The sequence below is a fragment of the Vulpes vulpes genome, chromosome 9, assembly GCF_048418805.1.
Source record: "Vulpes vulpes isolate BD-2025 chromosome 9, VulVul3, whole genome shotgun sequence".
Classification (NCBI taxonomy): Eukaryota; Metazoa; Chordata; class Mammalia; order Carnivora; family Canidae; genus Vulpes; species Vulpes vulpes.
In genome coordinates, this window is record NC_132788.1 from 48,219,747 (window position 1) to 48,244,606 (window position 24,860).

Genomic DNA, 24,860 nt, shown 5'->3' on the forward strand with positions numbered 1-24,860 from the left:
AACTTTCTTATACTGTCAGCCTCTGTATCTGCCATTCCTGCTACATGAAATATCCTCCCCTGACTTTTAAACCAAATTAATAGTCATTTTTCATTTAAAGCTCAATTTAGCTATCATGTCCTCAACAAAGCCTTCCACCTCCCTCATTCTGTCTTAGGTGACTTTCCCAGTGTGCTTACTATGTGTTCTTCTCTATCATGACATTTATGAAAACATAATTTTCTATCTAATAGCCTACTTAAAAGTCTATTTGAGCACTAGACTAAGGTCTTGAAGGCAAGAATTTTTTTAAATCTTAGTTCTCCAATCATATTTTGGCACATATCAGATACTCACAGCTATTTGCTAAATGAAAAAATGAGTGAATGAATGAGTGGCATGTATTTAGTTGCCAGATTTACCAGTTTCATGGAGACTTTTAACAGTACTACAAAAAATTATGAAATTCATGAAAGTAAAAGGGATAATACTAAAAACAGACTGTATCATAATTCACCTTCTCAGCTTTTCCTTGCTTGAATGAAGAAGAGAAATCTTTTTGCTTTTCTCAGAATCTGGCACTGGAGCCTTTAATTCAAGCCCAATGTCATTTCTTAGAGCTTCAGAGCTAGAAACAAGAGAAAATCATGTCACAGATTTAAGAGGAAAATTGTCAGGCAATATTAAACAATAAGCACCAATATATTAATCAAAGCTACTTCTCAAAGTCCCTTGCTTCATGCAAAGGTGCAGTAAATATCAAAGCACTTCACTACCTTACTTATTTGGTGCAGAATGTTTTATTTCAAAGACTCTAAAGAATTTATTATCAAGATCATCATAAATCCAATGACTAATCAAAATTCTAAAATATACAAAGAGTAACAGATACAAGCAGAATTAAAATATTCTGACCTCACTGATTACGACTACTCCAAATTATACGACTGTATTAAAAGTGTGTTACAAGAAAAAAACACAAAGGATTAAAGGGCCATAGTACACTATTCCAACTTGATCAGCAAAGGTCAGGTTCCTTCCATTTAGATATCTTCTGGTCTACCATTTTTCTAAAGCTTCTCTAAACATTTTAATGAATGTTTTTTTAAAATATTTCCCTAAGAAACTTATAACCTAATACATTTTATTCCAAGGTCTACAACTTGATTTGAAAATGTATTTCTATTTGTAGTGGTAGGATTCTGAGGAAAAATAAAGATTCAAGACAAGAAAGGTTCAAAAAGAAGTTGCAAGTAATGTAAGAAAATCACAGAGCCTTCCAAAACCCTTCCCAAACTCATATTTCAGATAAGGTTTAATACAATAAATTTCTTTCAGGTTAAAATGTTAAATAAGATTAAGAGACCTATTAATATCTCTGTACTACTTAAGTGAGCACATTTTTGGTTTGACCACACTTATTGGTTGCCAAGTCTTTTCCTTCAAAATAGTATATGGTCACATTTCTACAAATACTTGATGGTCACATTCTACAAATTCCGGAAGTGACTTATTCAAAATTCTCACCATCATCACCAATGTCCTTGGTAGCTACATTCATTCTTTGTAGCCCTATGCTCCATTTAAAATCTCCTTGGAAATCAGCTTACAGTGAACAAAAAAATTTCACAAAAACGGAATTTTTATAAGTAGATAACATCAGCATTAGAAAAGTATGACCCCAGACAACTGCTTATCCAATGGAGGTTTGAATACCAGTTATAATATCTCAGGAAGGGAGAGATGGAGACAGAGACAAAGAGACCTTTTTTAAGGGTTGTTTTCAGTAATTGGGGGGATAGATTTATGAATTCAAAAAAGAACGTCAGTGAGAAGCTTAGTAGTAGGAAGATAACATCTGGGGCCACTCTTATCTGTTTAAATACTGGGGTTATAAGTAAAATTTTTGTTTAAAGAAGATTCTACTGTTTCCAAAAGGTGTGAATACCACTGCTATTATTAAACTTTGATTAATGATAACCCAGACTCTAATACATCCAGTGTTGGGAACATACTACCTTGCAATTCACCCTGGTCCCTGTGGTCAACCACGATTGTTATGAAGTATTTCCTTAGATTGAAGTGAATACTTCTGCAAGTATTCACTACCCTCCATCCCAGATCAGGACTGAAACACAGAAAAAGTCACATTCCTCTTTTATAACACAGCCTCTTCTTCCTTTTGGATCACCCCTAGCACTTGAACTAGTGTTCCACAATCAATAAGTTCTTCAGAAATTATATAGTAAAAGTTGTTATTATGAAAAAGTAAAAACAAAAACAAAAACTAACCAAGCAAATAGATCAGCAGAAAAATATCCCAATTGTTCACTGCAGGACTTCTGCAGGGGCAATCCAGGTTCTTCGGGCTTCATAGAATATTCATTCTTAACTGAAAGTTTTAAAGTGGGGACTATTTTAATTCTAAAATCACTGGGGAGAGGGGTTAATGTTAATCATACACACAAGTCCTAATCAAAAAGCAGTTGCCATTTTTTACTCAAAAGATTTTACAAAGCAATATTTTTAAAATAGATAGCAATTTATAGATTTCAGTTTGTAAAACATGAAACCACCCAAGTTAGGACACAAAATGAAAATATACATTGTTCACTCCAGGACATCCTCTTTCAACTAGATTCTAAACTTAGTGGCAGGTGTGCTTAAAACACATTCAAATGAGTTTACTTATTAACTTATTTATAGGTAAATGTCAAGGATAGAAAATATGTATGAGTCTGCAGTAAGCAGCCGTATTGTCAAAATATGACATCTGATGTTTTTTTCTCTTTTGTCCTTTTTTTTTTTTTTTTTGCAGCTGCTTATCCTCAAAGCAAAGATGAAATGACCAGAAGCAGATGTGGTTATGACCAATAGGGAGGGTGTTAAACAGGTGGTGATAAGCAGCTGCTCTATTTCCACCGAGAGCCAAATGAGAGGTTGCAAAGAGGATCTGGGTCACCCGTTAGCCATTTCCAGAAAGAACTCTGAAGCTGTAGTGGTTGAGAGTCACTGGAATGTTACAGAACAGACTCACTAATCTTCCCTGAATGTTAAAAACACACAAATACACACACACACACGAAAGAAGGAGGGTTGTCCTATATCATCTGGAGTGTGAGTTTATAGAAATCATCCTTAAAGTGTTTTTCAGGCCTCTTTTAAGAAAAACATCATCTTAATTTTTAAAAGTTCCCATCAGTATCTCAGGCCTAGAAAAACCATAAATACTCATTGACCAACAATGACTCCAGTAGAATTTAATTTCAGAAATTGGAGTCTGAAAAATTTAATAAAAGAAAAAAGAAAAATTAAAAAAGAAAAAAGAAAAAAAAGAAATTGGAGTCTATCCTTTTATAAGTCAAATTAAAGTTAATTTAATTAGCTTAAATGTTTAGATGCTGGTGATACACCTAATACAATATAGGTGAAGAGTTTAGAAATGTGAGATCTAATGGAAGCATTGACACCAATTATCTGTGTCTAAAAATCTAAGAGAGGGACAACCATCCTATTAACTTAAGTAGACTAAGTTATGAGCAAACGTTTTGCAAAGCAGAAAGTATAAGATAATTCAAAATTAGTGGCCCTGCCTTTTAGACACTCATACAATGACACAGCATGGTTAATTCCATTTTTAAAAAATGTATTCATGATAGACACAGAGAGAGAGAGGCAGAGACACAGGCAGAGGGAGAAGCAGGCTCCATGCTGGGAGCCCGATGCAAGACTCGATCCCAGGACTCCAGGATCACGCCCTGGGCCAAAGGCAGGCGCCAAACCACTGAGCCACCCAGGAATCCCGATTAATTCCATTTTGAAGAATAAGAAATGATGGCAGCAGCACCTGGGGCACTAAAAAGAAACACCCTGTGCCTGCCACAACACTGCATTTGTCCTTGGGCAACACATTTTAAATTTTGGAAGTTGTAAATTTTTTTGTTACAGGTAGAGAACATGTTTATTTTCATTTTTCCCTTTTACACTATAATTAATAGGAATTACATGTTCTTTACAGTACACAGCATATAGTTAATCCTTAGCAAATAAAAGGCATCAATGGAAAACCAACTTAAAAATGTATAAATAGGGATCCCTGGGTGGCGCAGCGGTTTGGCGCCTGCCTTTGGCCCAGGGCGCGATCCTGGAGACCCGGGATCGAATCCCACATCAGGCTCCCGGTGCATGGAGCCTGCTTCTCCCTCTGCCTTTGTCTCTGCCTCTCTCTCTCTCACTGTGTGCCTATCATAAATAAATAAAAATTTAAAAAAATGTATAAATATAGTTTTTGTAGAATTTAATTAGAACTTTTCAAACCTTTGGAAATCTCGTTTTCACTCACCAGTATTTGAGAAATAGGTTTTCCAATATTTTACCACAATACTCATTTTCTCGATTGTCAGTGGTTCACTTAAAGTAATGTCAGCTCCATGCCCTGAAACACAACCTAAGAATTTTTGTTTTAAATATTGACCTTATGATTTCTATTTGGAGAAAAAACAATATGTCCAGCAGGCACATACCTCTAAAATTTTCAGGGGTTATAAAAACAAACAGCAAATGTGTATTTTTCTTCTTGCCAAATCTGAGAGGAAAAAAGTGTTAAAATGAAGCAAAATCATCATTTAAAAAATTTAGATTCGATATTTTACCTTACTAAGAACTAAACTAGAGTGGTTTTCTTTATTTCTTTAGAAATTGGGGATCCCTTTTTACTTTTTATTTTTTAAAGTTTTTATTTCTTTAAGTAAGCTCTACACCCAATATGGGGTTTGTTTTTTTTGTTTTTGTTTTTTGTTTTTTTCCAACATGGGGTTTGAACTCACAACCCCAAGATTAAGAGTTGCATGTTCCTCTCAGCCAGCCAGCTGCCTCATCTTATGATTTTTTTAAACTGTTAGTTTATACAAATCAAGATTCAATTTTCCCTTTCCTCTGTTTTTATTTCTTTTTATCTTACTCTTTATTTATATATATATTTAAAAGGGGTCATTTATCTTACAGAATTTTTCACATTCTGCATTTTAATGATTTCATCCCCACAGCATTCTTTAAATATTTCTTTTTTTCTTATATTTCTTGTAAACTAGTGCTTAGGTCTGGAATCTGGATAAGATTTAGGCTCTTTTTTAAGCAAGAATAAAAGTGGTCTTTTTAAACATAGCTAATTTGAGATGCTACTTTTACTAAACTTCCGTATTAATGCCACCATTTTAATTTCTAAAGAAAAGTTATACATGGATGAGAACTACATTTGAATTGAGATATACTGAGTAAAATAGATTGCCATTCCTAAAGTGGGTGGGTTCCATCTAATTAATTGAACCTAAATAGACCAAAAAGTCTGAGTAAGAAGGAACTCCTCCAGCCTGACCTACTTAGCTAGGACCTTGGCCTTTTCCAGCCTTCAGAATCAGATGGAAATATGGGCTCTTCTTGTGTCTTGAGACTGCCAGCTTTTCAAATGAAATTTATACCATCAGTTTTCCTGGTTCTCAGACCTTCAGATTCAACTGACTACACATTGTCTCTCCTGGGTCTCTGGCTCGCCAACTACAGATCCTGGGACTTCTTGGCTTCCATAGTGCATGAAGCACTTCCTTAAGATAAATCAACTTCTTTCCTTCTCTACCTCTAGGCAGATGGACAAATAGATGATACATAGATAGACAGATAGATAGCCATCCTATTGGTTCTGTTTCTTGAGAATCCAGAATAATATAGCCACACTTTGTTATCCATCCATCTCTCTATGGACATTTGGGTTGCTTTTACCTCTCGGTTATTGTGAATAGTGCTGCTATGAACATGATGTGAAAGTATTTCAGACACGTCCTTACAGAGGAATGTTTGGCCAAATGTCTGAGCACCCATGGCCCAATTAAGCTGACACATAAAAATCAACCATCACAGTATTATATGCATACATGGAATATATTATTCAGCCTTAAAAAAGGAAAATATGTTAAATACTCCAATACAGATGAACCTTTAAGACATTATGTTAAGTGAAATAAGCCAGTTATAAAAAAAGTAAATACTATATGATTCCACTTATATGAGGTGTTTAAAGTAGTCAAATTCATAGAAACTGAAAGTAAAATGGTGGTTATCAGGGGATACAGGGAGGAACCAAAAAAAAAGGGTTGTTTAAAAGGAACAGAATTTCTGATTTGCAAGATGAAAAAGTTCTGGAGATATATGACAACATATATCAGCAACAATGTGAATACACCTAACATTACTGAACACTAAAAAATGGACAAGATGGTAAAAATTTGTGTTATGTGATTTTATCACAATAAAAAATATCCCCTGCAAAAAAGTTATACATGGACTTTCGACTGTGCAGGGAATTGGTGCCCATATCCCTCACATTGTTCAAGGGTCAACTGCATACGTAATTTATATATCTGAGTCACATATATCGAGAACCACTGTGTGCCAGACTCTGTGCTAGGCTCTAGGGGATATCATGGACAGGTCTCTGCTCTCACAGAGTTAATAGTTTCTTGAGGGGATCAGACATTGAACAAATCACTGTAGATAATTAATTAAGTAGCCAAATATGTGCCTAGTGTGAAGGAAAGCCACAGGGGCCAGGAAAGTCTATACCTGTGGAACGACCTTACTCTGCAGCCTCGGGCTTCTAAGCAGAAATGCCTCTGTGGCTGACTAGGGGTTAATCATACAACAGGTAGAATTGGGGGAGTGGGAGGGCAGAGACAGATAAGAAGTAAAGTACATTCTGGACAAACAGAACTGGCTGCGGGAAAAGGCCCTAGAATAGAAAAAACAGGTAAGTCTGAGAAAGTCAAAGAAGTCCAAAGTGGTAGAGAGCATCTGAGGAAGAGACACATAAGACCAGAGAAGTTACAGAGGCCTTTAGGCCAAATTAAAGATTTGGTATTTTATTAAAATGGACAATGGGAAGCTATTAAGCTATTAACAGGACTGTATTTGCATCTTAGAAAGACCACTCTATGATGGGATGGACAGGGGGTGATGTCAAAGGGTGGATTTGGGAGACCGTATTGCAGTTAGGCCAGCAAGAACTGATGGTAGAGAAAAGTAGCCATGACGAAGAACTTTCTTTAAGAAATAAACACCTCGGAATATTTACTAATTACTTCAAACAAGCAGAATATTGCTAACATGTGACATACATACAACTGAGGTTTCTTCAGGCTTGATTCTGCTCTATGAATTCTGAGGAGTTTAGGCTAACAGAAAAAAGAAGAGAATGAGGAAATGAGAAGCTTGGGCAGAAATACTACCAACAAAACAGGCATACATGGATTGATAAGGATTAACTGGCAGACTGGACATGGAGGTAAGAAAGGCACATGAGCATATTGGTGTAGGAGGTTTTGGTGGCATTGGGGGTGACAAGAACGTCCCCTGCCACAGTGCAAGTATTTCATGTATGCTTTTAAGTGAGGTATAATGGAAGTATGACAATTGGATGAGGAAACAGAAGTGGAAGGGAAAAATGGACTGAACAAATAGGACCACAGAAAGAAACGTACAAGATGGTTTAGCCAACTGTTGGAATAAAAAATATTTTGCTGACTCACAAAGAATAAATTATAAGCTTAAAACTCTAGCATTAGAGAATTTTAAATAAAACAGAGTATTTGCTTTTAAAAATATTCTATTTTTTTTTATTTTACAAACTGATGTTATTGGCACAAAAATAGGTTAGATTTGGATATGTGTATTCACATGCCTCATGATGACATTCAAATTTCTTTTTTTTTTTAATATTTTTCTTATTATTATTTATTTATGATAGTCATACAGAGAGAGAGAGAGAGAGGCAGAGACACAGGCAGAGGGAGAAGCAGGCTCCACGCACCGGGAGCCCGACGTGGGACTCGATCCCGGGTCTCCAGGATCGCGCCCTGGGCCAAAAGCAGGCGCCAAACCGCTGCGCCACCCAGGGATCCCGACATTCAAATTTCAAGTTTTATATCAGAGTTGGAATTGCTGGATTTTTGTCATTTGTACAGAATCAATTACCCACCCAAACACTTCCCCTGCCAGTAAAACCCTAATTGTGATGCTGTACAGGAGCTCCACTAATCAATAGAATTCCCAGAATCCAACACACCAGTCTGGAGCTCAGCTGTTCATTCACATTCTGTACAGATCAACAAGCTAAGAGTTTCTAGTTTCCAGGATCACCAAAAAAAGTTCTCTTCCTAATGAATGAATATCCCTTAAAACTAAACAACACTAAATAAAGCAAAAATCTTTCATTCACTCCAACTAATAGCACTTCTTCCATATACCAAAGTCAAATTGCAGGTTCTGAGACCTTATGAGTACCTTCTCAGTTGAAATCTCTTGGGTTTTAAAAATTTGCAATTCTTTGGGGGGAGGCATTCATTTCTCCTTATGTTTCATACAACACACTATTTAAATGTCATGATGGTTCTTAAGACCATACTCTACATATAAGCCTGGATGTTGATATTCTAAGTGTCCCTTTTTCTATGCCTGTCTCTAGTATTCTCTGGAACTGGAAGCAGTAATAAGCTCAAGGTGCAGCAGTACAGATGCCCAATCTAGCCCCTATCCCCAGGTCTGGTCCCTGGTAGCTGAAAAAAGTTAAAAAGATCATATAAAGTACTTGAGCTGAGTTGTATACTCAGCTGACTGAAGAACCTCGAGAAAGCCATGGCCTCTGAAATCTATCATCTAATAAGAGGACCAGTGGTGTCTTATAAGTCTCTATGAAGCCAGGGGAAATTCCTAAAATAATTTCCTTCAGAGTCACAGGACTTAAAGGGACAAAAGCCAGTGTCCCTTTTGGGTGGTAGCCTTCTTGAGTACAGCTATCCTTTATGCCATCTGTGAGGCAAATGCAGCCAAACTAACCTGGCTGGCCTATCTGGGACTTGTAACAAATAATGGTCTTTGCTAATAACTTAATTAAAACAACCATTTTCAATGAGAAAATTGAGAGCTTTACTATATATTTGAAAACACTAAGTTCACTTGCTCCTAATAGGGCACCTGTGATGAAATATAGTTGAGTTCTGAGAGTTTATTCTGGTTAATAGTGAAGGTTGGTGTGCTCTGTTTCCATGCTATTCTTCAGAAGAGTTCCTGCTGTGAACCTTGTAAGTCAGGGTCACCACATTTAGAGTCAACCATCAATTTATAGAACAATGTTTTTAGTATAACTACTTCAATATTTTGCTGTTATTTTGTTTATCATCAAGCATACAGGGAGCTAGGTCATGCCAATTGGGTAATAATATTTACTGAGCTGCATGGTCAAGACAAAGATGTTTTAGAATTGGGGATACAAAAAGACAGCTTGTTACATGGATCCCTGTAGCTCACAAGATTAGGTTTTCTTAGTGAATTAATAAGTTAATGATCAGACAATTGAAACTACATGGGAAAAATAAAATCAGATCCAAACTTGATTTATAGCCAGGGCAGATGGAACCACATTCTGCATTCCGTTGCTACTGCTGAACTGCTCGGAGCTCACAAGGATCACAGAATTCTAAGAACTGTAGAGACACTTCATGGAATGGAAAAAAAATTACAATTTTAGACAGGATCCATACATTATTGATGATTTTAAAACATATTTTAATTTTCCATACCTGCCTCTGGGAGATAAAGTATTAGGATGTGTCTGAATTATCAAGTATCTGCTTTTTTTTTAAAGATTTTATTTTAAAAAAAAACGAAAAAATAAAGATTTTATTTATTTATTCATGAGAGACACAGAGAGAGAGAGAAGCACAGACACAGGCAGAAGGAGGAGCAGGCTCCATGCTGGGAACCTGACATGGGACTCGATCCCGATCATACCCTGGGCTGAGGGAGGCGCTAAACCGCCAAGCCACCTGGGCTGCCCAAGTATCTGCTCTTCGAGCGTGGTTCAAATTTGGAATTCTGAAGCCAAGCATATGAACCCTTCAACTACCTTACAATATTTTATCAATGGGTAGGATTTGAGTTCATCTGGCTCAATAAAAATGTATTCATAATATGAAATCAAATGGGGGAGTACTATTAAGAATGTTAACCTATAATTGAGATGTGCCATAATTCTTTTTTAAGATGTTACTTATTTGAGAGAGAGCACAAGCAGGAGGAGGAGCAGAGGGAAAGGGAGAAGCAGACTCCCTGCTGAGTAGGGAGCCCAACACGGGGTTGCACCCCAAGACCGCAGGATCATGACCTGAAACAAAGGCAAATGCTCAACCAACTGAGCGACCCAGGTGCCCCTAAGATGTGCCATAATCCTCAAGAATGTCAGTCTTTTTAAATAGGTTGTTTACATTTTATTCTAAAATAAGTCTAACATTATAGCTAGCAGGCTATATACTTCATTCTTCAATAGAAATCCATGTCTTATATAGATTTGTAATTATGGGCTCTAATATTGCAAATAAGTGTGAACATTTCTACTCTATATTAAGCTCCCCATTAACTGATGAAACATATAAAGTACCCAGAGAGAGAAATGAAAGATAAATACTTGCATATTTTGCAAAGCTCATCCAGATTTTGAGATATTACAAAGCAACAAGGATCTGAAAGGGAAAAATCTAAAATACAACAAAAGAAAAGCTAAACAAGACATTTCATTTTGGTTTGGACATTAAATGTCAGCTCAAACTCAAAAGATACAGTGCTTTAGGAATGATAAAGGTTTAAATGCCTTACAAATGGGGCAGTAAGTTCACAAGACTCATTGCTCTAAGAAAAAAACCACAGCTTCAAAAATATAAACATGCTCCACAATAATTCATGTCATAAACTCATAACAGTTCTGAGGGCAAGAAAGGGAATTCCAGAGATATCCTAAGCCTCTGAGGCCAGTATCATGAAAGGCAAAGACTCTCCAAAGAAACTATCCCCTTTTTAGGGAGGAAGACAAAAGCTGTGCAAAGAATGCACTGTCTGCCCCGGATGGCATTTCTTCCACATATCCACACAGGTATTCACTCATACCCACAGCAAGACACTGAGTACTTAACTAGTCAAGACCTGTCCTAGATATTGGGCATAAACAGAACAAGAGACAAGAAAAACACATCCAGGTGTTTTCAAATGATCCTCCTTTTCTTTTCAAATAAATGTTTTTATAGCAAAATATTAGAACTACGATGTGCATTTCTGTATATTTAGTAACTTCATCTACCTTCTCTTCTTTGCTGAGAAGTCTTTAGCTGTGTTATTCTGAGCAAAGAAACCACCAGTGGGGAGAACTCACACAGGTGAGCATCAGGGAAGGAGTTCTCTCCAACCTAGCCTTTAATAATTGCAACAAGACATAAAACTTGTTCTTAAATAGAACTTTAATCTTATCCTGTTCACGACATGTCGCTTCAATGCTGAGAAAATACAAAGCCTTTACCTACATTCAGAGGGACCTGGCTAGGCTCCTATTCTTGGAATGAAGAGAGAGATCAGCCACACTAATTTGTTCTTTGCTCTTCCAAAATGATATTAGTTTATAGGAAGTTTGGCATACACTGAATGCATACAAAGAACATGAAGAGAAAAAAAGAGTTCAAGTCTGAGTTTTGTAAAAATAAGTCATGTGGCGCTTAGGCAAATCACTTCACTCTTCACTGTTTGTCATGTGGGGATGACAAAACCCTGCTCTACCACCCTCATAACACTGTTGTACACATGTTGGAATACTATAATAAATGCAATTATTATGATGAGGTCCCAGCCAGGGGAACTCTGTATAGGAGTTGTTTTTTAAAGATATGTTAATAAAATAGGCAGATCTTCAGAAGGAGGACAGTTCACAACATAACTTGGAAGTGAAATCCACTTTGAGGTAATTTGCCTGGTTTGACTAAGGTTAACATTCTCAGTGGAAAGCCAAAAGAAATGCAGATGTTCACCTGTTCTAAGAAACCCCAGGAGCTGCATCCATCTACCCATCTCTCTTTTTAAAGAAACTCATCACTTTGGCTTTTTCCCATTCCAATTTTTCTTTTCCTGTAATGTAATATGCTTGCTCCTTTTCATTCAGGGATAATAATATTGTCTCTGAACATTCTCCTTTAGTCTTGAAAGTCCTGTCTTGTAATTATTATAAGTCTTTATATATTTCAATATTATCTGCACTTACGCTTTCTCTATCAAATTTTCTTGTAGAAGAGGAACGCACTTGTTTTGACCTAACTTTGTTTAAAAACATCCAAAATGGGAGGCACTGGCATGGCTCAGTTACTTGAGCATCCAACTCTTGATTTCAGCTCAGGTCGTATAGCCACGCCAAGAAAGCACCTAACTCTCCCACCACCAGACACTCCAGATCTCTAGCATGGAGTGGATCAAATAGAAACAGAATGTCTATGGAGCTACAAGATGAAACAAAAATATAGGAGGTGATATTGATCAGGACTCAACAGATCCAGAGAGCCTCAGGGCTCTTTCACATTAGGACATCTTTGAAAGAGACAATTTTAGTCCATTGCTAACATGACATAGAACTAAGAGTGCTCACTTGCTTTAGTATCTGCCATCACAATTAATGAACTCTGAAAAGATGTGCCATTTTAAATGACATAGTTATTAAAAAGGAGTACCTATGAGAATAAGGTAAGTACTATATACTAAATAAATTTCTACAACCAATTAATTCTCACATTCTCAGCCACATCAATTACTTTTTAATTAAAATAATTCCTATAATAGTACGTCAAACTGGCAATAAAAACAATGTGTATACCTATTCTGCCCATGAAAACATCTTTCATCTTAAAAATTAAAGCATAAATAGTACCTTCTTTTAAGGTTTTTTAAAAAATAGAAATGGGTTTCAATAATAACTATTATAAAGATAACAGAGTCAAGGTTTTTGAAGTTCACCTAATTAATTCAACTGCTTCCAGCTCTTCGGCAGTTGGTAAAGAAGTCATCTTTAGAAAAACCACATCAAATGGGCAGTTCTCCAGAAGTACTGCTGCCTCTTCCACATCCCTCATGGTTATGGTGACTTTTGCAATATTTGAAAAGGATTTCTGAGCAATATCGGCCAGGTACTGAACAGTGACATCTCCAACTAATAAGAGGTCTATTTTTGCCTGAAAGAGAAGAAAAAAGCAGAAGTACCACATAATTAATATCTGATCATCGAGGAGATGTCATGTACCAGAGGATACAATAAATAAAGGTGACAAATAACACAATGACTAACTATGCAAGTAGACTGGTCAACTCTAAGGAGCTCACAGACAGGAACTATTAATTTCTTGTCTTCAGTACCTAGGGTGGTGAATAGATCTGAAGGTAATGCTATTTTTAAAAGTTTTGCCTACAAATGCTATTCTGCTGTGGCTTTCCCACCAGTTTCTTTCTATCCTAGGAACAATAGATAGAATTTGTAAGGCCCGTTTCCCAGTCACTCATCCTGCTGAAAAATCCATCTACTAGTGAGAAAAACAAACTGGTGACTCTCCCAGATCATTTATTTTGATGAATGCACATTCCAGAGAACAGAGTAAGATCTAAATTCCTAAATTCCAAGAGACACTCATAGTCTTTTCTTTAGATGGAAAAACATGCTATTCAAACCCCAATATTTTAGAGCCCAAAAAAGCATCTTTCTTTCCTTTTGGGGTTATTTTCAAGGACATTTCAAGTAAGAAAAATATAATTTCCATCTTCACCTTCTATTTTCCTATGTTTTATTCTCTACAGTTATTGAACACAATCCACCAAAACTGTCAAAGGGGCATGCCTGAATTCATGCAAAGAGTGGACAGTTGGAAGTGGCAGGCCACAGAGGGTCCTTGCGAGAAAACAGATTTGGTTGCTGACCAGAGCTGAAGCCAAAGAAGTGGGTGAAAGAGTTGGAAATGCCAAGAAAGGCAGCTTGCCAAAGACACAACTCCGCAGGGCATGCTGGTTAAGGTGGTCCACCATGGGGTTTTCTCTCCCCTTCAGCCTGCTTTCTCAGGGGTTGCTGGAAGGAACATTTAAGGTACAAGAAATTGGTCAAGTTCAAAATAAGCAAAACTTTGGCACTTCTCATTTCTCTCTGCCTTTTAATTTCCTTCCTTCTTTTGTTTAGAAAAAAAGAGATGAGTCTTTATTTAACCATTTAATCCCCTCCTCAGAGGCAACCACTGTCTGTAGTTTGGTCTACACACTTCCACATGATTTCTATGTCGTGTGTGTGTGTGTGTGTGTGTGTGTGTGTGTGTGTGTGTGTATTCCTCAGAAATGCCAGTTGACTGGGAACATTCTCACTTTCCAGGCTGTTATAGATTTATTCTCTTCAATATATATTTTCTATCATTTGATGGGATATGGAGTGGAAGGAGAACATGTGCCCATCTGTCATCTTGATCCAATGTTCCTCATTTATGATGATAATTTATTAAACCATTGTTCTTACAATGCTATAATGAACAGCTTTGTAAATATATCTTTGTACATACGTATCTTTAGGCTCATTAAATTGAAGATAACTATGGATGATTTATGAAGGATCTAATTATGAAAAACAGACAGGATTGAATCAAAGAAATAAATGAGATTAATGTTTAAAAAAAAGAGAGAAAAATGTGGAATGTACACAGAATGGAATACTATTCAGCCTTAAAAAGTTAGGGAATTCTGAAACATGCTACAACATGGGTGAACCTTGAAAACATGCTGAGATAAGAAAGACAAAAAAGAAGAAATATTGAATTATTTCATTAATATTTTATGTCCCTAGAGTAGGTAAAGTCAAAGAGACAGAAGTAGAATAGTGGTTACTATGGGCTGGTGGAGACAAAAAATGAAGTTAGTGTTAAATGGGACAGAGTTGCTTTTTGGAATGATTTTTCAGAAGTTCTGAAAATGGCTAGTGGTGAAGGTTGCATAGCATCATAAATATAATTAATAACACTGAACTGCACACTGAGAAATAGCAAAAGTGGTAAATAGTATGTTATGTATATATTACCACAATTTTAAATAGGTGATACATTTCTCAACACGGTTGAAGCCTGAAAACCTTATACTCAGTAAAAGGAGCCTGTCTCAAAAGACCACATAGTGCATGACTCCATTTATATGAAATGTCCAGAGTAGACAAACTCGTAGGGACAACAGGTACTTTAGTGCTTACCAGGGGATACTGAGGTTGAAGAGACCCCTAAGAATTTCTTTTTGGGATGAGGAAGATGTCCCAAAATTTACCTTGATGATGCTAGCACAATTCTGTGAATATAATAGCAACCATGGAATTGTACACTCTTTTTTTATAAATTTACTTTTTATTCGTGTTCAATTTGCCAACATATAGAATAACACCCAGTGCTCATCCCATCAAGCGCCCCCCTCAGTGCCCATCACCCGGTCACCCCCACCCCCCACCCACCTCCCCTTCCACCAACCCTAGTTCGTTTCCCAGAGCTAGGAGTCTCTCATGTTCTGTCTTCCTTTCTGATATTTTCCACTCATTTTTTCTCCTTTCCCCTTTGGAATCATACACTTTAAATGGGTAGAATTGCACGGTATGTGAATTGTGCCTCAATAAAGCTGTTTATTTTTAAAAGAAAAGTAAATAATCTTTCTACAAATAGGCATTAGTCGTAGAGGCAAAACTGTAAGATTAGAAGGTAAGCTTTTGTTTTTCAACTTAGATACCACCAAATTGTTTTCTCCAAAAGCTAGAAAAATTTATTTCCCTGCCAACAGTGTTTATGAGTACCATTTCCCCAAATCCTTAATAAAACTGACTAGTCTTAATTTTTCATTTTTGCTAATATTGTGAGCAAAAAAAGACCCCTCAATTTTCCTTTTCATTTTCCTTTTTCTAATTAACTGTGAGGTTAAGTATCTTTTCATTGTAGTGGCAATTTCCATTCCTGTTTATTGCATATTCTATTTACTATTCTTGTCTACTTATTACCTTTTCCATCTTCCTATCTGCTGTTTATCTTTTTCTTATTGCTCTGTAGTTTATATATCCTGGATATGTCAGCTACTTTTTTCTACTTTGTCATGGCTTTTAACTTTGATTATAAGGTCTCTTGTCACAAATAAATGTTTAATATTTAGTAACATTCACCTACTGTTTCCTTTATGGATTTGATGAATTTTGTCTTGCTTTCAAAACCTTTTCTATATTATTAAAACATGCTTTCATAGTGTGTTCTAATACTTTCACAGTATTATTTTTGGCATTTTACTTTTTATCCCATCTGGAATTTACTTGGTGATTAATATGAGGTAGGTATCTAATTTCATCTTTTTCTAATGCAGGGCTCATTACCCAAGTAGCATTAGTGAATAGCTAAACTTCTCTCAGTATTTTCAAGTGCCACATATGTATGTATGTATGATTTTCTGGGCTTCATTCTGACCCATTGGTCTGTCTGCCTACTAATTAGTGCAACCTTAATTCTTTTTATGTCTTTTATTATTTGATAGAATTTAGTTCCCTCCTTGCAATTTTTCAGTTTAGTCCTTAGATATTTTCCCACAATTTCTCTTCCAATAGAATTTTAGCAACAGCTTGTCAAGCTCCATAAAGGAAGCCTGTTAAAATTTTGATTATGGTTGCATTATTTTACAGAATAATTAGGGAATATCATTATAGTATTAAATCTCCCTATTTGGGAAGAATGATTTAGAGAATTCAGGTCTTTTTAAATGTTACCTTCATATGGATTCTGCACATGTCTCCATGTTTATTCCTAGATATTTTCAAGTTTTGGAGCCATTATATAGGGGGTAGCTCTTCTCACTCACTATAGATTCGAATTGATTATAATTAACACAGAGAGTGGCTACTAATTTCTTTTTATTTATTTGGCTACTAACTTCTGATGAGGAATTTGCTTCAAGAACTTTAGAGTCCTCTTTCTTTAGTTTTAATATATTTTAGGTGATTCTTCTGAATTTTCTAGGTATATAATCATTCAGTCTTCAAAAATGACATTTTTGGGGATGCCTGGATGGCTAAGTGACTTAAGTATTGGACTCTTGATTTCAGCTCAGGTCATGATCTCAGGGTTGAGAGATCCAGCCCCATAACAGGCTCTGAGTTGGGCATGGAGCCTGCTTGAGAGCCTTTCCTCCTTCTGCCCCTCCCCCACCTCGAGCACGCATGCGCACACACTCTCTCTCTAAAAAAAAAAAAATATATATATATATATATGACATTTTTATCCCTATATCCATAACATATACTTTTTACTTATTAATCTTAAAGCACTGGCTAGAATATTCAAAACAATGGCAAATAGCAGGAGTAACATTGGGCATGCTTGTCTTGTTCCTGAGTTTAGTGGGAATAATTCAAATGTTTTTGCCACTGAATAGAATACAGAAAGTTTCTGGTCAATACCCTCTAACAGGTTAATGAATTTTAAATCAGAAACGGGTGCTGAAATTTACCAAATGTTTTAGTATCAACATGATCATATTCTTTTCTCCTTTATACTATGTTCTATTAGGTAGTAAATTCCATTAATAGATTTTCTAATGTCAAGCCATAATTGTCCTGCTGGGATAAGCCTATAATATATGCACTAAATTCATTGATATCATTTTAGATTTTTCCATCCATGTTCCTAAGTGAAACTGGATACATTTTTTGTTTTATCATATTGCCTTATCTGGTTTGGGTATCATCAGGGTTATGCCAGCTTTGGAGAATGAAGCAGAAAGTTTTAATATTATTCTATGGTCCTGAATATTTTATAAAACAGAATTATCTGCTTCTTGAAATTTAGATAAACATGTCTGTGGAATCTGGGCCTGAAGCCTTTTAGAGAAGATAGATTTTAGAGTACATTTTACAGTTCCTTATTGATTATCAAGAAATGTAGATTTTCTACCTTAAGTGAATTTTGTTCATATATTTTTTTTATTTTTTTAAACATAATTTTTATATTTTTTAAATATAATTTTTATATTTATTTATATTTTTTAAATATAATTTTTAATCCATTTTATCTCTTTTCAAATAGATATGTTTTTAAATGTATATGTTATTACTTGCATTGTTATTCTTGCTTTCTAACTGAAGATTAATATATAATTAAATTTTCTTATCTTCTTTTTCTTGGTGATGCTTTATTAGAGACTATAGAACTGTGTGGTCCAACATGATAGCTGCATGTGGCTATCTAAATTTATGTTAACCAAAAATAAAGCTTGAAATTCACCTCAGTTGCACTAGCCTCATTTTAAGTGCTCAATATCCACATAGCAAGTGGTTGTCCTATCAGCCTAATTATAGAACATTGTCACCACTGCAGAAAGTGCTTTTGGATGGTACAGTATCCCAAATGGCACTGATGTACCCCCCATAGATCTTGATATATATTGTGTTTATGTTCATTCATTGCTAGTTTGCAATTTCACTTACTACTTCTATATTAACCTAAGAGTTACATTAAACACCTACATAAAAATCTTTTTAATTTTCAAGAGTTTAGGGTTTTGGGTTTTCATTGTTTTTGACTATTGACTAGTTGGTCATTTCTTATTTCAGTGTATTGCCAACAGAGAATGTATTCTACATGACTACTCCTTAGAATTTGTTGATATTTTCTTGTGCTATAGTAAACAGTCAATTTTTGTTAATGTTTGTTCCATGGATACTTGAAAATAATGTGTATTTCCTGCTGGGCATATATTCTGTATTTTTTAGACAGAACTTAATGTTTTCTTTCTTATTTTAGGTCTACTTGACCTTTCAGTTTATGAGATGTGGTAAAATCTTTCCTTTCTAATTACAGTTTGTGAATTTATCAATTTATCCAACTACAGACTCTATCTAATTTTGGGTTCAATATATAAAGTTCATGATAATTATACATGTTCACATATTCACATTAGATTATATATTATATAATAACCTACAATGTTTATATAGCCCATTTTATTTTATTTTATTTTTCCCATTTTAAATATATATATCATACATTTTAAATATATATCATACATTGATAATTGATATGGACAGAAAACTATTTGAAACATACTTCCTTGTGCTTTTTAATGCTTTCCACTTGAAATTTTTTTCTGGTACACAGTAGTTTTCCAAAGCTATTTTGATCCTTTCTATATCATTTTGACTTTGTGTAAATTTTGTAAATAGCATATATCCGAATTTTTAGGTTTCTTTTCACAATCTCTGATTTTTGTTTTTAACATAGGAATTAATTACATTAATGGCACTAATATACATTAACTAAGATCATGTAGTAATCAATGTTAATTGCGAAACATTTATAACTTAATATGAAATGGTCTTATTACCTTCATTTGTTGTTTCAGGATTCCCACCAATGGTAATTTTGTTTCTTTTTTCCCATGCCTTTTGTTAGGCTGATTGAATTTTCCTTTCTCCCTCCTGCTGCTCCTGTAAGACTTTGGGAATTAAACTCCTTATTTCTATTACTTAATAGTGGCATTAGGGCCCACAGTTCAGTGCTAGTTTTACCTGGTAAATACTTCCAAAGTCAAAAATCCCTTGCCTCTGAACCTTGAAGCTATTGGTCCATTTTCGTCTAGCATCCAGCTGTTGATGAAAAGAATAAGCTGCTTTATTTTCCTTCCAGTGCCTTTCCCTTTATGCTGTGGGTTCTGATGGTTTTCTAGGGTGTGTCTGTGTATGAGTCTTACTCATCCTACTTGGCACTCAGTGTGGATCTTTGGCTCTGGAAGTTTCCTTCAATTTTTCAATTCTCTCTGCTTTCATCCCTCCCTGGCAATTTTCCTCTAAATGCGGAACATCCACCATTGATTCTTCATGTCTCCATTTCTCTCAAAGAGAGTCCCTTTCATAACATCATCAGCTCACTTGTCCAAAGATTTTTATGACTTCACTTAATGTGAATTGGTCACTTACTTCTAAGATTTTCCTTTTTTGGTAATTCCTCAAAACTGGCTGTTTTTAGGATGTGATACCCTCACTGAGAATACAAATTAGAATTTTAAAAGTTTTTTCTGTCCCCTTAATACCCTGTCTATGGAATAATTGTGTCTAGTATCTGCATTTGCATCTAGTTCTGTTAATGTCTGGAGATCAAACATTTAGGTTATTCAAACATAAACACAAATCAAAGACTAAGCTGACATGTACAAGTAGTGTCCCCAGTGGCTGCTTCCTTCAAAGACACGACTGTGGGTCATGGTGTGAGTGGTCAGGACAGTGGCAGTAAACCCAGAGACCAGAGAGGCTGGAGCTAGTTGTCAAAATAATAATGGAAGGCACTACTCTGAAAGCCAAGCATTTTATTTTATTTCCCTCCTGGGCAGAGCTGCCGTTCCTTTACTCCTCCTGGTCAGTGATAACGGTCTGGAAATTACCAACACCAGGAACCTGGATCCCACACACAGTTCATTCTCTTCAGGATGAAGTAGGTGTGCACTGGGAGAGTCCAAGGGGTAAGCAATCCAGGGACCCACCTGGTCCAGGTGCTTTTCATACAGCTAATTCTTCACCAGGTGAGCACCATCTGGTCAACTTCAATCAGTTTCTTGTAACATTCAGTCTGGGCTACCACTAGAATTGTTTTCCCTCTGCATCTCTTCTTTAGACCTTTTTAAAGCTGCAGGTCTTGTTCTTTTCTTTTAGTGGCAATTTGATCCCATCTGCTTTCTAAATTCCAAGTTTTCCTGTGAAATTTTTTTTTTTCCAGAAAACAGCTACTTTGTTCAAACCAAGATCCCAGGAAGAACTATATATTGCATTTGGTTAGGTCACCCTTGGACTTCTAATTTGGAATATCTGCGCCCCCCCCAGCCCCTCACTCCCCCCCCCCATTTCCTTGTTGAAGGCATCAGCACATGTTTAAGTATGTCCTACTCTGGGGTCTGGATTGGACCAGAGGATTGATTTGTGCCAATCTCACTAACCCTAACCCTGTTTCAAACAGGTAAGAATTCAAACTCCTTAGCATGGCCTTTCAATAGCTTAATATCAACCCATGTCACCAGCCTTATTTCCTTCCATTTCCTTCAAATGCCCTATGTTCTAAGAAGACAGCATAACACTTTGGAATTTCTACACTATAGAGTATCAGGATCTTTCTAGAGTGTTCCATTTTCATTTTATAAACATCTCTCATTTCCAATAGCACTTTAGGAGCAGTGTGGGAATCAAAGTTATACTGTGGTACTTTTGAGTTCAGATTGTGAATCTCCATCGCAGCACAGGATTTCTTCTATATCAATATATTCCCTTGTGAATCAAATGCCAAAAACTGAAATGGTCATTAACAAGTGGTCATAAAAGGAGTGATTACAGGTTTTTTTTCTAATTAACCTGGTTAATTGAAGCAATCTATGACCGTCTAAAACTAATCTACCACAAAAAAAAAATAAATAAATAAAAAAAAAATAAAAATAATCTACCACAGACACAGTGATCATTTGCCTTCCAAACTGAGACATTTTTGAGAATGAAAGGGGGTGTTATTAATAATTGCACTAAAATAATATATATAAACCAAGGGGTCCTATGAATAACTTGTAAAACTTTCTACTACCAAGATTTCCTTTCAAGCATCCTGCCACTTTGCATCTGCTTAAATATGATTGCAATCTATTTATTCTCTCCACAGATATTTATTGAGCTCCTACTGCAAGGCAGATGCTGTGTTGGGAATACAAAGTGAACAATGTCCCCGCCTTCATGGGGCTGACATTCTAGTAATCCTTTTTTCCGCTGCTCAATATACCTTTCAGTCTTTGGAACACAGGAAGAAACATGTATACGGCTCAATTCCAGCAGAGCTACTACTGATTCTTTCTTAACGGCTGGATGCAATGCAAAGAGGGCAAAGGCTTTCTAGGCACACAGACCAGGTTCTGTTACCAAGTCCAGCCACCTACTAGTGGCTTTCAGTAAAACACTTGTGATCCTCAACTGGAAGGCAATAATACTTAAATCCAAGATCATTACAATGCTAATACAATGCCCTGTGTTTGATAGTTATTGCCATGTTTTCTCAAATACCACCAGACCTGTGCACAGAAAATATCCATTCAATCTGATGGAGAACAGAGGAAGTGGAGTTAGATGTGTCCTCATCAAGCACTGAAAACAGCTCTAAGTCAAATGACTCTTTGCCCTAGAGCTCTGAGCCCTAGAGAAGGGGAAATAAGGCCCACAGAGGAGAAAAGGTAAGCCATGAATAACAGAAATCAACTCCTAATTTGAACCCTTTCCTACTAACGCTGATGCTTCTGACTGCAATATTCCCTTCAGAGGCTCAGGGTCTAATTTCCCCCAGAATCTCTCAGCTAGCATGGAGAGATGTCAAGAGGAAGCTCCAAAGAGCAGGACATGGGTACCCCGGGAGAAAAGAGCAAAGATCCAGAAAGGGATAAGGATGTGCAACACCACTAACAGGCTGTTTTGCACAGGGGTCTATAGTTGTGTGCTGTGGTGTGAGGTACTTCACAGGGAGCATGAAATAAAGCAGCTCTGGAAAGAACTGACTTCCAAAGAACTGACCATCAAAGGCTTCCTTCTCTGCTCTACAAAAATCGGTGCCATAGCACATGTGGAATGTTAACTAACAAACTACAACACTGCCCTAGTCCACTATCCCAAAGTAACAAATTAACTGAATAGCTTATAATTCAAATTAAATCTGAATATTCAGTTAAAAATATCTTGTTGGCAGTGTAACATGAACACAGGTGATGAGAAGAATCTACTGACAGGAATAATAAAAGGAAAATGAACAAATTCTAGTATATTCTGCCTTGGGAAACTGCCTTTTTAGGATGTCCAAGATTTTCACCTATGAGCAACACAACCTGATGCATGACTTCATTAGGTGGGTTTTTTTTTCCTATTTGAATTGCATACTGCACCTTTTATGTTTTTTTAAACAAAAACAATATAGTCATTGGGAAAGACTGGAAAATTCAAAAGAAGCCTAAAGAAAAAATAAAAAGCATTTGTAATTCCACCACCTGAGGATGAACACTACTAAAACTTTGGTGTAGATCTTTGAGGTGTGGGCAGTTTTTCTATTTCGACATCGTCGACACCAGTGGTTCTTTATCCACTCAGTTTGATTTCTAAATCACAGTACCACACAGGGCACCCCAGTCTCTACAGTGTTTAAAACACTGGATTTCCATTTGCAATCCGCAGCGGGCTAAGCCCTTAATTAGTAACAGCAGGTGCTCAAGTGCTTAAAGCAAATCACTCCTACATTTTAGTGAGTTGTTATTTATGTCATTCTTATCACCAGGAGCAGTGCTGACAATCAGCAGCAGCTGCATGGGCTGATGCTCTCACGGGGCAATTGCTGGCCTCTAGATTCCCCAGGAGTCAAGGGATTTAAACAGCTCTATCAGGAGAAACTGAACAGGCTGCTCTTCAAATGCAAACAAAAGGTTCAGTTGGGGCTTCAGACTTTCCAAGGTTAGGAAGCCTCGATTATTTAGGTACTACTAGATAATCAGATTTTATTCAGAGTTCCATTTTGTGCAGCTTTGCCTAATCCTGTACCCTCACATACCAATTTTCCTTTGAGTTTAAATGGGTGCCTCCATTTTAAATGATTAAGAAAACTGTATTAAACTGGTCCACTCCACAGTGGTAATTTCAGGAAGCTTGTGCTTAACTAAAGAGGGAGGAGACTGACGCACGCAGAAGAACATTCTAAGGGCAAGCAGCTTTCAGGCAGCCCAGAAGGTTTGCCTCTCCTCTATCAAGATACCTGAAGTAAGAGAGCCCAGCACCATCTTGTCTCGCTTTCTGGGGTGGGTGAGGCTCTTCCTCCTCACAGGAAGGCTCGTCATCACCTTTTTCTTTTTCTTTTTTTTTTTTTTTTTTTTTAATCTAAAACCGTCATGGAAGTGATTTTGTGCTTCTGCTAAGGGGAAGATAAATCAGGTGCTTTCAAAAGAGGCCAGTGGGCTTTTTGAGATCCCGGGAGGGTGGGAGGACGTGTGAAGAGCGCAGATGCCTTTTCCCGCCGACGGCTTCGGTTTCCAGGCACAACCGCCTGCTGCGCGCATGGAAGCCTGAGGAGGACACGCGAGGACTTTTTGGCCCCCGTGCCCGTAAGCAAACTGAAAAAAGCATGCCAAGCTGTGCAGAGACAAGAATGCCCAAAATAAACTTTTGCATGTTAAACAAACTTTCCTATATTCAAAGTAAAACCGAAGCTGTCGTCCTTCACATGCCGTCCTGATACCTGCTAAGTCTCACTCCCGGTAACCCTCTGAATGGTTGGCGGCCCCGAAAAGCGGAGGTCGACAAAGGTCAAGCGCCTGACAGGCAGGTCCTCAGGCAGCGGCGCGCGCCCCCGGGGCGGCCCTCCTCGAGCGAGCGCCTCGCGCCCCCGAAACGAGCGAGACCTGTGCGGCCGAGGGGCCACCGGCCCGCGCGCCCTCGTGGACGCAGCTGCCTCCCCTCCTCCTCCCCTCCGCCTCTTACCTGGCCGGAGACTTGGCCGCCCTGCGGGCAGGTAATTGGGGCCGCCATGGCCCGCGGCCCACGTGCCGGTCCCGGGGCAGCCTCGCCGCAGGAGGAGCTCGGCCACGCTGCGTCCGGCCGCCCGCTAGGCCGCGGCCCCCGCCCCCGCCCCCGCCCCCGCCCCGGCGGCTCGAGGCCCAGGCTGTGGCGCGCACGCCCCTCCCCCCCCCCCCCGCCTTAAAGTGGCCCCGCTGCGCGGCCTGGGGCCGGGGAACTGCAGGCGGCTCTGCTGCGGCCCGCGGGCCCGGGCGGGAGGGGCCCCGGAGAGGGGCCCCGGGGGCGGCCCAGGGGGTCCTGGGGTCCGGGGTGCGCCGTGCCAGCGGCGCGGGAGGGGCCCCGGGGGCGGCCCAGGGGGTCCTGGGGTCCGGGGTGCGCCGTGCCAGCGGCGCGGGAGGGGCCCGGGGGGCGGCCCAGGGGTCCTGGGGTC

At 37.8% G+C, this 24,860-nt stretch overlaps 1 protein-coding gene across 1 annotated transcript in view; it reads right to left on the reverse strand.

Moving 5' to 3' along the window:
- The window catches only part of SOHLH2 (spermatogenesis and oogenesis specific basic helix-loop-helix 2), a 52,884-nt gene extending 28,350 nt beyond the window's left edge, over positions 1-24,534 (reverse strand). Inside the window, exons 1-6 of the mRNA XM_072720016.1 lie at positions 24,395-24,534; positions 12,847-13,061; positions 4,503-4,564; positions 4,322-4,426; positions 2,272-2,371; positions 497-607 (exon numbers count right to left, since the gene is read on the reverse strand). Coding sequence (XP_072576117.1) covers positions 497-607; positions 2,272-2,371; positions 4,322-4,426; positions 4,503-4,564; positions 12,847-13,061; positions 24,395-24,442 — 641 coding nt within the window. The 5' untranslated portion in view covers positions 24,443-24,534. The remainder of the gene's footprint in view (positions 1-496; positions 608-2,271; positions 2,372-4,321; positions 4,427-4,502; positions 4,565-12,846; positions 13,062-24,394) is intronic.
- Positions 24,535-24,860: the final 326 nt, after the last annotated feature.